General features: G+C 47.6%; 1 protein-coding gene across 1 annotated transcript in view; it reads right to left on the reverse strand.

Moving 5' to 3' along the window:
• The window catches only part of COL15A1 (collagen type XV alpha 1 chain), a 105,127-nt gene that overhangs the window by 7,965 nt on the left and 81,416 nt on the right, over positions 1-15,746 (reverse strand). Inside the window, exons 26-37 of the mRNA XM_063081849.1 lie at positions 13,968-14,021; positions 13,809-13,868; positions 12,309-12,377; positions 12,154-12,195; positions 9,613-9,658; positions 7,345-7,425; positions 6,875-6,924; positions 6,661-6,762; positions 5,704-5,848; positions 2,222-2,286; positions 650-778; positions 447-506 (exon numbers count right to left, since the gene is read on the reverse strand). Of these exons, the coding sequence (XP_062937919.1) occupies positions 447-506; positions 650-778; positions 2,222-2,286; positions 5,704-5,848; positions 6,661-6,762; positions 6,875-6,924; positions 7,345-7,425; positions 9,613-9,658; positions 12,154-12,195; positions 12,309-12,377; positions 13,809-13,868; positions 13,968-14,021 (903 nt within the window). The remainder of the gene's footprint in view (positions 1-446; positions 507-649; positions 779-2,221; positions 2,287-5,703; positions 5,849-6,660; positions 6,763-6,874; positions 6,925-7,344; positions 7,426-9,612; positions 9,659-12,153; positions 12,196-12,308; positions 12,378-13,808; positions 13,869-13,967; positions 14,022-15,746) is intronic.

The raw sequence follows: 15,746 nt of genomic DNA on the forward strand, positions 1-15,746 counted from the left end.
CATGTTAACATCCAATTCATTCCCTTAATAGAGAAAGCCACCTCTTCAAAGCCGCAGTTTCATCATCTGCAAAATGGAGATGATAGTACCTGCCTCAAAGGGCTGCTGTAGGGCCCATGTTCTTATAAGGCAGAGAGCGTCAAAAATTAAAGGGCTCTTCTAGATTGCTTATGCCAACCCATGATTTCACAGATGAATAAACTGAGGTCAAGAGAGGGGACGGCCGTTGCCCAGGAGGACTCAGCTACTACGTGGGAACAGCAGGTCTCCAGCCTCCACTCTATTGTGAGAACATTCTGTTGGCACCCGGTAACTTCTGGGCTCGCACCAGATCCTAAACCCGCAGAGCTGGCTGTCCAGTTTGGAGAGCTTGTGCTGGATACCAAGGGGAACTCAGGAAATGCTGATAAATGAAGGGGCAGCAGCTGGGCAGGGACACTACTCACGGTGCTGGAAAGCGCAGGGGGCGGAGGACTGTCAGCAGGAACGGGGATCAGTTCTCCCAGCTTTAAGGAAAACAGTACGTGGAAAATGAAACATCGACTAGAAACTGCCTATTCTCAAAGCAGAAAAATGGCATTTACAGGAGTAGATTATTATTTCTACAGGTTGCTCGGAGGCAGTTTGGTAAAGGAAGTTTAGGAATTACCTGTAATTTTTTCCAACCGTCTCTGACGCGAATGAAAAACTCTGTGCTGTCCCTCAGGTAGATAAATGTTCCTTCAACAACCAAATGTGCTTTCTGCAGCATGTCATTCATGTTGCTGAATGCTGTGACCTGTCACATGATTTAAATTCCACACACAGCCATTATCATTAGAGCAGTGACACAATGTGATAAACTGGGCTCTTTGTAAGGTCAAATACGAGCCATCCCTCATGTTCAATAAAAAGGCTTCCTGTGCCACATAGAGATATATGACTTCATGAGCAACCCAAAGGGCATTCCTTATGATAAAACAAAAACAGGTAGTACTTTGAAATGCAAATCTAAATAATAATAAATGAACTAAAACAAAAAAGATAATATTCTGTGATTACAAAGATATTTAAACACCGTCAACAGAGTTGTCTTTGTTGGGTTTTGATTAGCAAAATTGCTGGTAAGTTATGCCACTTCTATTTTTTAAGCTGCTTGGTGGCACCAACTTTCGTAAGTGATGTTATTTCATGTTGCTCCTTGAAGAGTTACAAATTTCTTTTCATTTGGGATAAGAAATGCTAGCAAGTAAGCAACTATACTCAGGTCATAAATCTTTTTTGTCTAGCTGGGTAGTTACGATATTAGATACATGATAGAAAACGGGTGCTCTGTGATTTCTCTGTCTAGAAAACTGCCAGATTAGACAGCATTTGGCATATCTAGGAGCAGATGTAGAAAATGCAAAAAAATTATTGAATAGCACCAAATCTCAAGAACTATCAGTCAAGAGAGTTTTTATTTTTCATCTTAACTGAGAAAGACTACAAAATTAATTTTCACCTAGACTTGAAGATAATGACTTAGTGCATCAAAATGGCTTAGCAATCCCCCAAAGGAACCAAATATCAAAATTCCATCATGTGCTGGACAGTTCTTTCATTTGGCAATCGATTTTTCTGACTAAAATCTAGCAAAGACCAAAAAGCATTCCTAGGAGGGCTGGCTGGTTAGCTCACTTGGGAGAGCATGGTGCTGATAACACCAAGGTCATGGGTTCGGATCACCATATCGGTCAGCAACCAAAAAAACAAAAAAACCAACCAACAAACAAAAGGCATTCCTATGACTCCTGATAGCCTCGTGAGATACTTGTCCATGTTTCTGCGCATTATAATAATCTGGGTCTGCTATACCCTGCTCCAATGGACTACAAAGTAATGAACGTACAGGAGACATCCTTTGGCAGAATAGAAAAAGCTGTTACGCAGGGTAAATCTGAGCAGCACAAGGATCTGCTGTGATCTTGTTTACACTCTTGTGCTTATGGTCTTTTTAATATAATGTGATTGCTTCTTACTATAGCTTAGTCAATTAAAGATTTGAAAGGTGGAACTTAATAAATGATCTTCTAAATAGATAACAAATCCCCTCTACTATTTCTGGAATTGCACCAATTCTATTCTCATGGAGTCCTAATTCCAAAATAAAAGGGGTACCAGCCCCTAAACACTGTAGCCAGACTTTTAAATAAAACCATCCAAAGTAGAATGATGTCTACACATTGATAATGTTACTGACCAAGTTTCTGGATCCCGGAAGTCCTGGCTGTCCTGGAGGGCCAGGTGGGCCTGGAAGGGCCACAGCTAAGACAAAGCAGAAAAGAGAAGTTACTAAAAATATTCTCTCTGCCAAATGCCTCAGGTGTCAGCTGATCACCCAAGAGAAGTGTTCACCACCCCACTCACAGTGTTACGAAGCGTCCCAGCTTGTGACAGCAGCATGGGGGCTCTGGACTCAGCATGTGACTTAGGCCACATTGACTGGTGCTAGGAAGAGCCGGGATTCTTGATTGTCACCCTGGACCAAGCCATGCCTAGGACGTTTCTGTTTTATAAGTGAATTGATACACTTTTGTTGTTTGTAAAAGCCAGTTTAAGTTAAATTTTTTGTCGCTTGCATCCAAAAATATCCTGACTCATAAAATTTACTTCACCCGAGAGACAAGCGTGTGACCACTGAACAGAGGAAGTCACTCAGAAAGAGGAAGAGAAGGTGCTGGGCTGAGGAAGGAGGCCAGAGCTATGCAGTAACAGGAGCCCTGGCTTTGGGGCCAGGAGTCAGGGACTCAAGTCCCCAGATTGTCAATTCCCAGCACATGATCTAGGGGAAACAGCAAGCTCTCTAAACCCACGTCCTATGACATGTATACAGGCATTTCTTCTTCACTGGGCTGTGGTGAGAACTGAGTGAAATGCAAACTAGGAATGTGCTTCGTAAATTGCACAGCATTCAACCAGGGTTCTTTGCTTCTGAGGAGTCACAGTACCCTTAAAAATCAGATCAAGGCTATTGCCCTCTTCCCCAGAAAAATGCGCACAAAATTCTACAAAAAAAAATGTGACTGTGATGAAGATCACTGAGGCACATCCTTGAACTCCCTAGGAGTCCATAACTCCTTAATCGAAAAGCCCTTACTTTAGACAAACTTAAGGAAGTATTACTACAGCCAATCCATTGCTCTTCATCTACCTCTCTAACCCTTGTGACCCCCCAAATCTGCCAGGTTTTTAGCAGAGTTTGGGATGTTTTTACAAGTCCCAGTAAAATCCCTTTGTACGATTTTTCAGGTCACTGCAAACAAGTCTTCAGTTCCACCACAGGACTTGAACATCCACACATAGGTGGTAAATGCCTAGGGCATAGAGAGTCAGAGGACTTGCACCTGGATCCCAGCCATGCTTCTTACTAGTATTTGTGACCTTGAGCAAGTCTCTTAGCCTCTCTGAGCTTCAGTGTCTTCCTCCATGAAATGAGATTTATACAATATCCATTTCATCTCCCTCCCAGAGTAGCTAGAAAGATGACCTGGGATTATGGCTATGGAAGCGTTTTGTAAACTGCGAATTGCTGTACCTCATGTGAAGGACAATTCATGTTCAATGCAGCAAGGTGTCCTGGGCCGCTAGTGCAGTGCAGCTCTGGACAACAGATTCTCTGCATCCTGCCTCCCCCTGTACCATGCCTTCACCTCCTGCAACTCCTGCTCATCCCTCAGGGCTACATGGGCACCTCTGTTTTCATCTACCCAGCACCTTCTTTTTTCACCTCTCCAACCATTTGGTTCCAGAAAGAGCTAACATGTTCTCATGTGACCCTATCTCCTGGCCACAGGTGATTGGTCCAAGGTTGGGCACCTTACCTAAGACAGGCCAATCAGAATCCTTCCCAGGGGCTTGCCACACCCCAGGACTTTTCAAACCAAAACTGAGAAAGAAGGCCAAGACTTCTAGCTGACAGTGGAAGCTGCGGTAGCCATATTTCCCACTGTGCAGAGGATGTGGTCTGTGGTGAGAAAGCATGAAGCTGGTGTACAGAGAGAAGATGAGACATGAGATGGCCAGAGAACCTTGCAGAGGCTGGGACCTTGGTTCTGGCTGTTCCTGAGGTCTGGCTGCATGTCCACCCCCCACAAATTGATTATTCACTCCCCCCTTCATGTCCAATATATCTCCCTTTTGCTTGAGCTAGTTTGAGTTACGTTTCTGTCACTTGCAGCCAAATGATCCAAGCCTAAGTGAAAGCCCCAACCCCAAAGTCACCTGTGTGTAAAGCTCTCCCTGATGCCCCATACTCTGTCGGCCTCTTCCCAGGCATGCTTCCGTCACACCCGGCTCGTGCCAACCCAAACAACAACAAAAAAATGGATTCACGCTATTATGGCTACTATGATTATTTTCCACCATGGGCATAGCTAAAATATCACAGGCTTGGAGCTACGCTGATCTGGGTCCTAATCCTGTTAGTTCCACTTATCACCTGTGTGGTCTCGGAAAAGTTCCTAAATGTCTCTGGGTTTCACTTTCTTCACCTGTAAAATGGGGATGCTAATATTTTCCCTGAAGTGTTGTTGTGAGAATTCTATAAAGTACTGTAGTAAAGTGATTAGCAAAATATGTGGTATTTGGTAAATGCTCAATAAATGGAGATTTTCTTTAATTTCACCCATTTTCATTTGAGGAACTGAGACTCTTAACTAGATTTTTACAGAGAGAGTTGTAATCAATATTGGTCTTTAAGCCAGCTTCTCAAGTCTCTAAGTCATTGACGAGACAATTAGGAAGCTTTCACCTACATCTGAAAAGATGGTCAACATCCTTAGTCATTAGGGAAATGCAAACCAAGACTACAATGAGATATCACTTCACACCCATGAGGGTGGTTATAATCAAAAAGATATAATAAAGATAGAGTAACTGTTGGTGAAGATGAGGAGAAATTAGAACCCTTGTACATTGTTGGAAGAAATGCCAAATGTTGTGGCTGCTTTGGAAAACAGTTTGGCAGCTCCTTAAAAAGTTAAACATAGAGTTACCATAGGACCCAGCAATTTCGCTCCTAGGTATATACTCAAGAGAAGTGAAAATATATGTTCACACAAAAACTTGTACACAAATGTTCATAGCAGCATTATTCATATTAGCCCCAAAGTAGAAACAACTCAAATGCCCATAAACAGAGGAATGAATAAAAAAAATGTATATCTACACAATGGAATATTATTTGGCCTTAAAAAAGAATGAAGCACTGGTACATGCTACAACCTGGATGAACCTTGAAAACAGTATGCTAAGTGAAAGGAGCCATAAACAAAGGGCCGTATATTGTATGATTCCATTTATATGTAATGTACAGAATAGGCAAACCCAGAGATAGAAAGCAGATTAGAGATTGCCAAGATCTGGAGCAGGGGAGAAAAGAGAGTGACTGCTAGTTGGTACAAAATTTATTTTTGGTGTGACGAAAATGTTCTGGAATTAGACAGTCGTGATGGCTGCATGACCTTGTGAATATATTAAAAACCACCAAATTGTACACTTTAAATGGGTGAATTTTATGATGTGTGAATTATATCTCAATTTTCAAAAAAGAAAAGAAAGAAGGCTCTACCTAGGCACCAGCCCTCGGTTAGACAGTGTGGCTATGACATGCCACCCAGATGTGGTCACCCTGAGCACAACGGTAGGGGCAGCGTGAATGTGGGCACTGCTCACAGTACTAACCTGCTCCCAGGATAGCTGGAGGTCCTGGTGGCCCCGGGGGTCCTGGAGGCCCAGGGACACCAGGTCTTCCAAAGCCAGGTGGCCCAGGCAGGCCAGGGGCACCTGGGGGTCCTTGGGGCCCAATGACAGTCTCTCCTTTGTGGCCCTGTCAAGGCAAGTGCACAGTAACAGAGGAGAGAAAGATTATTGGTCACTAGAGGGTCCACCTATTCCTTTTATGAGGACATTTGTAAGAAGTCAATAAACACCAGCTATTGCTATCATTATCCTCAATCCTGGCACAGTTCAAGGTGGTGGAAGACCTCAAGGGCCCTTGGGGATCATCTCACCTCATCTTTGCATTTCACAGGCAAAGAAACAGGCCTAGAGAGGGAAAGGACTTGCCCAAAAATGACAAAGCAAATTAGAGGCTGAGCTAGAAATAGAATGCTGGCCTCCTGGCTTTGCTGGTTCTACCCTTATGGTGAGCTCTGGGACCAAAGGTCAATAGCCTGGTCATGCTCTCCTTAGGAGCAGACTTTGATTTTCTCTCTTGTGCACTGGAAATACCTCTCATCCTAGGAAGAACAAGGCTATCTAGGAACTCTTTCTTTGCTAAAATTTTAGAAGAATTGAATAACTCCTCTAAAAATATCTCCTTCACCTTCCATTCTGCCTACAACATCTGATGTGTTCACCATTAACAACTCTGCATTGAGTGAATTTTTCACCATTTACATGAATAAGGCAGTGTGGTCAGTGGCCTGGAAGTTGCCTAACTGCATTCGTCTTGGATCCCTTCCCTCCACAGACCCAGCCAACCTCCCTGTCAATCAACAAGAATGAAGGGAGAATGGGCTGATCCCCAGTCCTGCCTCCAGCTTGTGGTTCGATGACTCTCCAGCTGTCTAGGCATACTGGGGGTCCAGGGAAAGCTGTAAGTCCTTGGGGAAGATGATTTGGATAGTCACTACTCACAGCCAAGCCTGGATTTCCTGGGGGGCCTGGAGGCCCAGACACAAAGAAGTTGCCATTAGTGTCGCCTTTTTCTCCTTGAAACCCCCTGTGTCCATTCTCTTGCTGGAAGCAGAGAACATGGGAGTATTTCAGTAAGACTGGGATGAACTTGGTCTCCAACATAAACCCAAGAAATTGGGAACACAGGCCAAATGTTTAGCAGAGAAATACTCACCTTCAGGCTGTTCAGAAAATGTCTCAGATAAGTTGGATCAACTGGAGGACCTGAAAAAAAAATATTTATAAAATTCACAATCAGAGTTCAGAAATTTCAAAATAAAAGTCTCCAAGTTGGCAGCCATGGTTATGTCCTAATAAAAGTGACCCTGCATTGGTTTAGACAACAGAGTGGGCTTGGAGGCAGCAACAGGCCCCAGTCAGGCCCAGCAACTCAGCACTGGGGAGTCGTGGACAAGCCCCTGGCCCTCCTTGGGCCTCATTCTGCATATGAAACATGAATGATTGGAACTTCTGGTCTGTCTGGACATTGCTCTATCTTAGACATGCCACACCCATGAAGGGGTCTCACTAAAACTCAGCAGAGCCTGTGGTCAGGGTGGTAATGTAGTTAGTCTTACTCTCTGGCTTAGCTGCATTTCTCAGAAACAGAAATCAAAGGCAAGATCTAAACAAGAGCAGGAATACCTGGTGGTCCCTGGGCTCCTTGGTCCCCTTTTTCTCCTTTTGAGCCAGGAAGACCCCAGGATCCTTTCTCTCCTTTAACACCTGCCACCAAACACACACACATTAAAAAAAATAAAGATAGTGGAAAATCACTTTTGTTCTATATAAAATCTTTCTGAGACAAGTTCACAAACTGTGCCGCTTTAGCAATGTCCACTCAAACAAACAAAGGCCTATTGAGAAAGCAGCAGGTACAAAATGCTTTGCTGAATGGTGAGAGGAGCAGAGGGAGAGGCGTCAGACACAGTTCCCGACCGTGAACAGCTCGGCTCGCTGGGGAGAAGGGCTCAGCTCACAACACTGTGAAGTAAGAGGGAACAAGTGCTACCATCGAGATGTCATCAGTGTCCCATGGGAGCCCAGCAGAGGCTGCAGGGAGCTGTCACTGGGACGGTTTCATGAATGTGGACCGTGGCTCAACCCCAGGTCAGTCTTCTGGTCTCATCTTGTCTAAGCCTGTGTGGCATGCTGGCGGAAGGAGAGGAAACCCCAGGGGTGCCCGCACAGGACAACTAAGGGTGCTAAGTATTCCACTTCCACTTACAAAGCTGGGAGGATCCAACTGGGCCACAGCACACCTCCTGAAGGATTAGCAAGCTGCACCATTTCTGCTGTGACATCCCCACCTTCTCCCCCAGCTCTTTCTATGGGGGGTGGAGGGGCTATGGAAAGGAGCCTTTGGGAGATCAGTATTGGGGAAGGGAAGCGATCCCCTTTTTCCACCTAGATCAGTGGGGTGGGCACTAGGAATTCCTGGTCCCAAGAGTGTGACGGATTAACCCTTGAGCCCAGAGATGGGGCACAAAGGCTAGACGAGGTCTGGGGGTCAGGCTTCCCCAAGGTGGGGGAAGGGGCGTAAGCACAGTGTCCCCAGGGGTCAGCAGGCAGATGCAACCACAGCTCGCCTCGGCAATTTGAGAGTTGAGCTATTTGAGACTGAGGACCCTACCAGGGGGGCCCACGGGGCCTCTGCCACCCACACCGACTACAGACAGTGGTGATCAGATAAGAAGACAGCGAGTTCATCACCACCTCAGGGCTGCTCACCTGAGGGAGGACAACTGGCTCACCAAGGGCCATCACATCCAGAAAGGTCTGTGCTCTCCCCCACAGGGAGAGGGGAACAACTGGGGGTCTGAGAAAGCAAATCCAGCTCCACCCTCTCCTCCCCAAAGCCTGCCTTGCCTGAAGGGAAAGGGGAGCCTTAAATTGGATCTGAGCATGGAATCTGAAAACAGCCTGGACGTGGTAACCAGAAGTGACAGAAAAATCCATGGGTCCCTATTTCATCAGAGAGAGCATTCCCTGGCCATTTCATCCTCTGGTCCTGTTTCATCAGGGAGAGCATCCTCTTGTTTTGGGGTGACAAGAACCAAGCTGGAGGTGAGTACTTGGGGAAAAAGACCTTCTCCTGGTTAAGCCCCAAGTATTCAGACTCCTCAATCAAAAGGGGGACACACGGCATGACAGGGTGTGTGGGAACACAGAGCACCAGAGTGATGCTTGCCTGCAGGCCTCTGTCTCCTGGCCTAACCCTCTCTGATGTGCTGTAGATCAGCTCCTACATGTAGCCATGAACATGCTGTTTACTAATCCAACACTCCGAGCCAGTGCTTCTCACCCTGGACTGTGCACACACCTCACCTGGGAGGTGGCTAAAATACAGGTTCTGATTCAGCAGGTCTGGCGCAGGGCCGAGGTTCTGCATTTCTAACAAGCTCCCAGGAGATGCTGATGCATTTGGTCCATGAATACTTTAAGGCAAGGGTTGCCTGAGCTCCCATAGCCCTTCCCTGCCTTAGCTCTTGGCATACTGCACTATAATTATTTTGTAATGGTTAGTTTCACCTAGCAGAGTCTAAGGGCCTGGGAGGCAGGAACAGCACAGGATTCATCTGTGTTAGCTCAGTGCATGGGATCATACCAAGTGAGGTGCAGGCATCAGTGAATGTTTCATGAACAAATTAACAAATGAGTGATCAAGAGGAGTGCTTCCTGCTAGCTAGGAGTTCCAGCCAAGTTGTGCAGGATAGACAGATGTATGAAAAACCAGACAGGGGTGCCAGCCCACAGCCTTGCTCAGCTGCCACCTGTCCCGCCACACACAGTCAGACCTTCCCAACCACCTAGTCTGCACCCAGCATGGGGCAAATGAAAACCATCTTTTTCAGAGGTACAAGTGTCAGGAAATGTCCCAGAGAAACACACGGTGAAGAAGACAGTGTGTACCATGAAAGGTGATGAGTTCTGGGCTCCCAGGGTGAGTGGCATCAACCTGGAAAGAGAGAAGGGCCAGGTTAGACACTACAAACCATGCCCTGGTGTTTGCATGCACTGTCCCAGGGACGTGTGTCAGGAGAGGCAGTGGCATGCAGTCAGGCCTTCCTTTGTTTCTCGAGCCCCCTAAAGTCCTGAATAGCTGCCTCAACGCATAGACACTCAAGCTTTCAACTGGGAGGCCCATCACATAGATGGGCTGGGGTGGGCAGAACTGAGACTCTACTGGCTGAAAAACTCAGCAAAGGGGAAGCCCAAAGCTTTCAGGCAACAACAAATCATGGCAGTGCTGGTTTAGCCAACTATGAGTGCTCTTGGCTTCCTTTCTCATCAATTAGGATTGATTCTTGAAAGAAGTCAAGTGTCCAAGCAACTGATGTGCCCAGTCACAATGCTGGCTCTGCCATTAGCTCTGCTGTTGTATGTAATCAAAGATGAGCACAACAAACAGGAGCTGATGGTACTGATAATTCACAAGGGGGGTTATCATTAGACTGGAAGGCTATTCTGGACCCCATTAAGTGCCAAGAGTCTGGAGTCCCAGCTATTCTAGATAATATCCCCTTCCAGTTCTTTCCCAGATTCCTGCATTTTCTTATCTATTAAGATGGAGCCACCTACAATAATAGTCCATTGTCACCTTTTCCCTAGTTAATATATGGAATCAAAGTGATCCATCCAGCGTCAAGATCCTTCTGTTCTCATGGGTGGAGGATCACAAGCTGTTCAGGGGTCACCAGGAGTAGATGGGGGGAGGAGACAGAATCTTCCAGGAAAAGCATTTTTAAGCATGAAGCTGACGTCTTGTAGCTAAGCTGACTGAGTTCCCCCACTAGGCCTGCGCTGTAAATTGTTATGGTAGAGGCGCTGAAATAAGAAGGCCCTTGTGAAATGCTGCGTGTGAGAGGAAGCATTTCTGTTTCAAAATGTCCATTTTGACAGCTGATCAGGACTGTCCATGCCCCAGCTCCATGGTGTCCAGCAAGGCAGCAGGAAATAAAAACTCACCCAAAATGCTCTAAGCCCACCGTTGGCTTCTTTTTCTTTTAAGTAACCCCATGACTCCCAAAGGCTATGGTCACTACAAAGAGTCCTAGCACAGGTCATGGTAATTGCAGTAGCATTTTTATAGCACCTTAAAGTTTGTCAAGTGCTGTCCCATGGTGGGCCCATTTGAAGCCTGAAATCATGTTAGTTGGGAGGGGCTTCCGGCACTCATTCGCTGTGGGACCTGGAGCCAGCCCTTTGCCTGTCTGGGCTGCAGTCTCTCCTGTATGATAAGGAGGTGGGATGCAGCAATCTCCCAGGAGGGTCCCCCCAGCACTGATATTGTATGTTTCTCTCTGGGCCATCAATATAAATACCTACTGGGTTGCTATTGTCCTTGCATAGAGCTGGGAGACAGCAGGCCCCTTAGTCACCTGACATCAGTGGGTCCTGTCTTCTGCCTTCCAGGCCAAAGTTCCTGGGCCCTGGACTGCAGACTTGATGCCTCAAAGTTTAGACATAGACAGATGTCTGGGCAAACACTCAGCCAATTGCGTCATTTTGAAGCCTCTGACCCAAGCCTCATCACCACCTCCAACAGGCATCAATTATGAACCTGCTTCAAGGAATATTTCTAAATTGCAATTTGCAAGCTCCTGTGAGTAGAGACCACGCCTGTCTAGTTCACCCTTGTGTCTCCAGAGCGTAGCAGAGTACTTGGCACCAGGTGAGCACTCAATAAATATTTGTTGAATGAATGAGAGAATTATTATGCGTGGTTTGTGACTAATGCCTGCTCTCGAGGCCCACCCTACCTGGGTTTTCCCACAGAAACAAGTCTCCTAATATGTGAAACCTCAGGGACTATGCCACTAACTGGCTAGGGGACCAGGCAAGTGCCTGACCCCCAGAATCACAGTGTCTGCACCTGCTGCCTGATGGTCAGGAGACCTGAATTATGGTCCCAGCTCCGTCATGTCCTGTGACCTTGAACGAGTCAGTGAGCTTCTCTGAGTCACAGTTTGTTGCTTCAGTAGAAAGTGCGAGATAATCCCTGCCTGCCAGGCTTGTATGCTGTGCAGTAGTGTGATCATTGTGAAAGGACAGAACACAGTTGTAGACTTTAGCACAAAGTTCTGAATGCAAAGACCACAGGTTGGCATTGCTTTTTTTCTCATCTATATATTTTAAGGGATCTACTTTCTCTGATTGTATACGGCCCCCAGCATAAAGCTAATGTGGCCACAATAACAAAAGACACTGCTTTCTTTATGGTATTATAACAAGGAACCTGCCAGTGTGTACACCCTTAGAAGATCCAGTATGTTTCATTGCCATGGTCTGTTATCTAGAAGCTTTTAGTCACTTAAGGGTCTATATGTAGGTGATAGAAGGCATCAGAGAGGACAGCTGTGGACAGAAGTGGCCCCAGACAAAGACTGATCTTTTTCTCTGCGTTGTTATCTATAAGAAAGTCTGCTCTTTAAGGCAGTGACTGCTACTTACTGGCATTTTGCAGTGTGGCCGGGCGGGTACTGGGAAAACAGCCTGTGGAAAATGAGAACAAGAGAGGTGAGGCCATCAGAACACACGACTCCGGCACAGGCCAGCCTAGTGACCGATCCCCCACGATGGTCAACTCCTACCCAATCCCAACTTACTCCTTTGATGTTAATTACAGCTCCAGGTGATCCAGGGGGGCCTGGAGGACCAGGTAAGCCAGGTGGGCCCTGAAGGGAGAAAAGGAAGGCCGTTCCTGAGTTCAGGTTGTTGTGGGTGCAGGCAGCTGCAGGATACTTCCCCCCGGGGTTTGAGAACACAGCAAGGAGAGGAGGGTCCTCTGAAGCCAGCTAACTTCTCCCTCGGGTAGGCTGGTCCCTATGACAGAGCACTTCCACATCCATGACCTCCCTGCATCTTCACAAGTCACAGGGGAGACAGCAGAGCAGTAAGTATTGTCTCTGGTTGACACATGCAGATAATGAGGCCCAGAGAGAGGAAGCGACCTGCTCAAGGCCACACAGCAACTTACAGCAGAACTGAGATTGGAACCCAGATTCTGATTCCCAGAGCAGTACTCAGTCAACACTGAGCCAACTCCCGCCTCTTTATCAGAGCACCCCTAGTGTGGAGATGGCGGGGGAATCCCTAACATGAGATGGTGCCTGGGGGAGGACCTCAGAAAGGCAAAAATAAATGCACAACTCTTGTTAGAGAGCAGAGTCACTCAAAGCTAGGTCAGCCTGGCCTTAATAAGACGCAATGTTTTCTCCTCCAAGTCCAGAGGTAGGATCTTGCAGCAGGAGGCTCTGATGGGCAGGCATGAGGACTCTAGTCCATGCAGGAGCTATACTGACCACTCTAAATGAAGGCATCAGTTTACCTAACAGTTCCAGTGGGCTTGATGAGTGTGAGGCAGACCCCTGATGCTTCAGTAAAACCGTATTTCTGGATTTCTGGACACAGAATGATGCGGACAGCCCTAGCACTGGACTGAGAGCTGTGTTCGCATCTTGGTTTGGTGCTTATTGGCTGTGTCACCTTTGGTGAGTACCTTAACTTCCATAGGCCCCAACTTCCTCTTGTGTAAAACAAGGACCTCGGAGTGTCTCGTGGGTCAGTTATCACCAAGACTAAGTGAGATACTGTCCTTAAAAGCACATTGCACCACGTCTGGTACATGATAGTTGCTCAACAAATGTTGGCTTCCTCTTCCTTGACCCCAGGCCCTGCTGATGCCACCCAGGTTTGCCATCTCGTGAGGCCTTTTACTGAGCCCCCAGTGATGTGAGCAATCCCTGGGACTATGTAAAGGAGGGAAGAGGGGACATTACCCTAGAGTCAGAAGGCCTGGCATTTGGAACCACATTTCCCGAGCATGCCTAGATTGCTTTTTCCTACCCTCCCTCTAGGGTCTGCGTAAGGAAGTATATGCTCCACTAAGGGGCTTTAGGTGTCAGGAACCCTCCAAGAGTGAGCTGGAGGACAGAGCTGGGTGGGAGGACCTTTGGAAGTGGTGGTAGGAGAAGACCACATTCCTGAACATTCAGTCTGCACGCCCCACTCATGGCACTCTCTCACCCCTTCTCTGGGCACCAGCCTCTGGCTCCATTCCCAGAGTGACCAGGGATGGGGATGGTGGCTGTGGCACCCTGACCCACCGGCATCATAATCCCTCGATCTCCTTTGGCACCTTTGAGGCCATTCAGTCCTGGGCGGCCCTGAAACCACAGGGAACATGTTAGTAAACCTACTGCCCACAGGCCAGGCTGGCCCATTGTCCTCCCCTTACATCTAGTCTGAGGAACACTGATACCTACAGGTCGTCCGGGGAGGCCAAATTCTCCTTTGTGTCCTGGTGGGCCTTTGGGCCCCTAAATGCAAAACAAACACCAGATCAGAAAATCACAGGGAGATGCAGGTGTGCAGCCTGCTTTTGTTGGCGGTGGTGATGATGAACCACTGAGAGGAGGAAGGATGGTGAGGAGCAGTCATGAGTGCTCCCCTGCTGGCCCCTTGTCTCTGGCCTCTCTGCTCCCAGCCAGAAGCACTTGCTCCACCCCCTCGCACACCCCTTTCCTACAGGCTCTATCCTCTCCCAGACTCTGAACCCAACCCCTCTCAGTCAGAGCTAAGGAGCAGGTCAAGAGTTCAGGGCGCTAGTACCCAGGTAGCCCGGTGCTGGGCAGGCACAGAACATGGACCTTTGCCCTAGGTCTTATGTCCCAGGGCTCACCACATCCCCCATTCTAGATAACACAGCCTTTCCTGATAACCTGCTCCAGGAATTGGTTCCTGCCTCGCTTCCACCTGTCCCTAGGGTCCGCAGTCTCAGCCTGGAATCCCAGTCCTCCAGCAGAGTCCCTGACCCATAGAACTTATTTCAGTGCTGGCTTTCTAGGTCCACATGCTTCTAGAGTGGCTGCCCACTCCTCCAACCTCCTGTTCCAACCTCCCGCAGGAATCCTCATGCCTTCCAGCGACTACTTGGCCTACAATGCCATCTGTAATGTACTTCTTCCCAGAACATGTTCTATCTTCAGTCTGCACCTTCTCACTCCTATAGCTGGGTCTGCCCTGTTTCCCAGAGGAATGACTCATTTAAGCCTAGGGCCCGCCACATCCCTTCTTCCTTCTACCATTAATTAACATGTATAGCCATGCCCTGAAAAGTGGCAAATAAAAACAATTGAAACAGGATTGTATGTAAAGTACCCAGTCCACATTACTCTTAGGGAAAGAAAAGCAACACCAGAGGGGTTAACAGGCCACGTGGCTGCTATGTTCTAGTGCAACACTTCCCAAATGTGCACAGGCATCACCTGGATCTTGCTAAAATGCAGATCCAGTATGTCTGGGGTGGGGCCCGAGGTTCTGCATTTCTAAGAAGTTCCCAGGTGATGTGAATGATGCTGGTCCATGGACACTTTGAGTAACGAGACCCTAATGAATTTGTAAAGGAGTTGTAAGCTATACTAGTCACCAGGGCCACAGCTGCCCCATATGGCACCTTGATGCAAACTAGAAGAAGGTGCCCCTTACTGCCTGTGTTTGGCAAGCTGTGCACAGCTGGGTTTCAGTGGGAACAACCTCAAGGCGTCTGGCCACCCACTGGCCACCATTGCCAACTGTCTGCCCCTTCCACAGTGTTGGAGATTAGCAAGCGGCTAACCAGTGGTAACACAGGACTCTCCCAGTCTGCCTTAGCCCTCAGCCATCTCACTCCAGGGTGTTCTTCCTGCCTGACCTAAGGGTCCAAAGGCCTCAGAAGGTCTTTTGAAGGAAGCACCTTGGAGATTACGGGCCATTCATGAAGGACACATGTCTGTTAAAGAAATGTGTGATTCTTTCTCCCCAGGCCTGAGAGCCAGCTTCAACCAAATTCCATGTACAATTCTCTAGCCCAAAATATTCCAAAAGAATCAATGGCAGCTTGTCCATTGGAGGCTGTGGGGTGTGGTGGAAAGAGCCTGGACAGAGCCTCTCTGGTGGTGGAGTCTGACAGGCTGGCTCAAAACCCCACTCTGCCACTTACAAGCTGTATGACAGTGGGCAGGTTACTTAACCTCTCTGAGCCTTGGCCTCCTCATCTACAAAAT

This window comes from Cynocephalus volans, chromosome 17 (assembly GCF_027409185.1).
Source record: "Cynocephalus volans isolate mCynVol1 chromosome 17, mCynVol1.pri, whole genome shotgun sequence".
Classification (NCBI taxonomy): domain Eukaryota; kingdom Metazoa; phylum Chordata; class Mammalia; order Dermoptera; family Cynocephalidae; genus Cynocephalus; species Cynocephalus volans.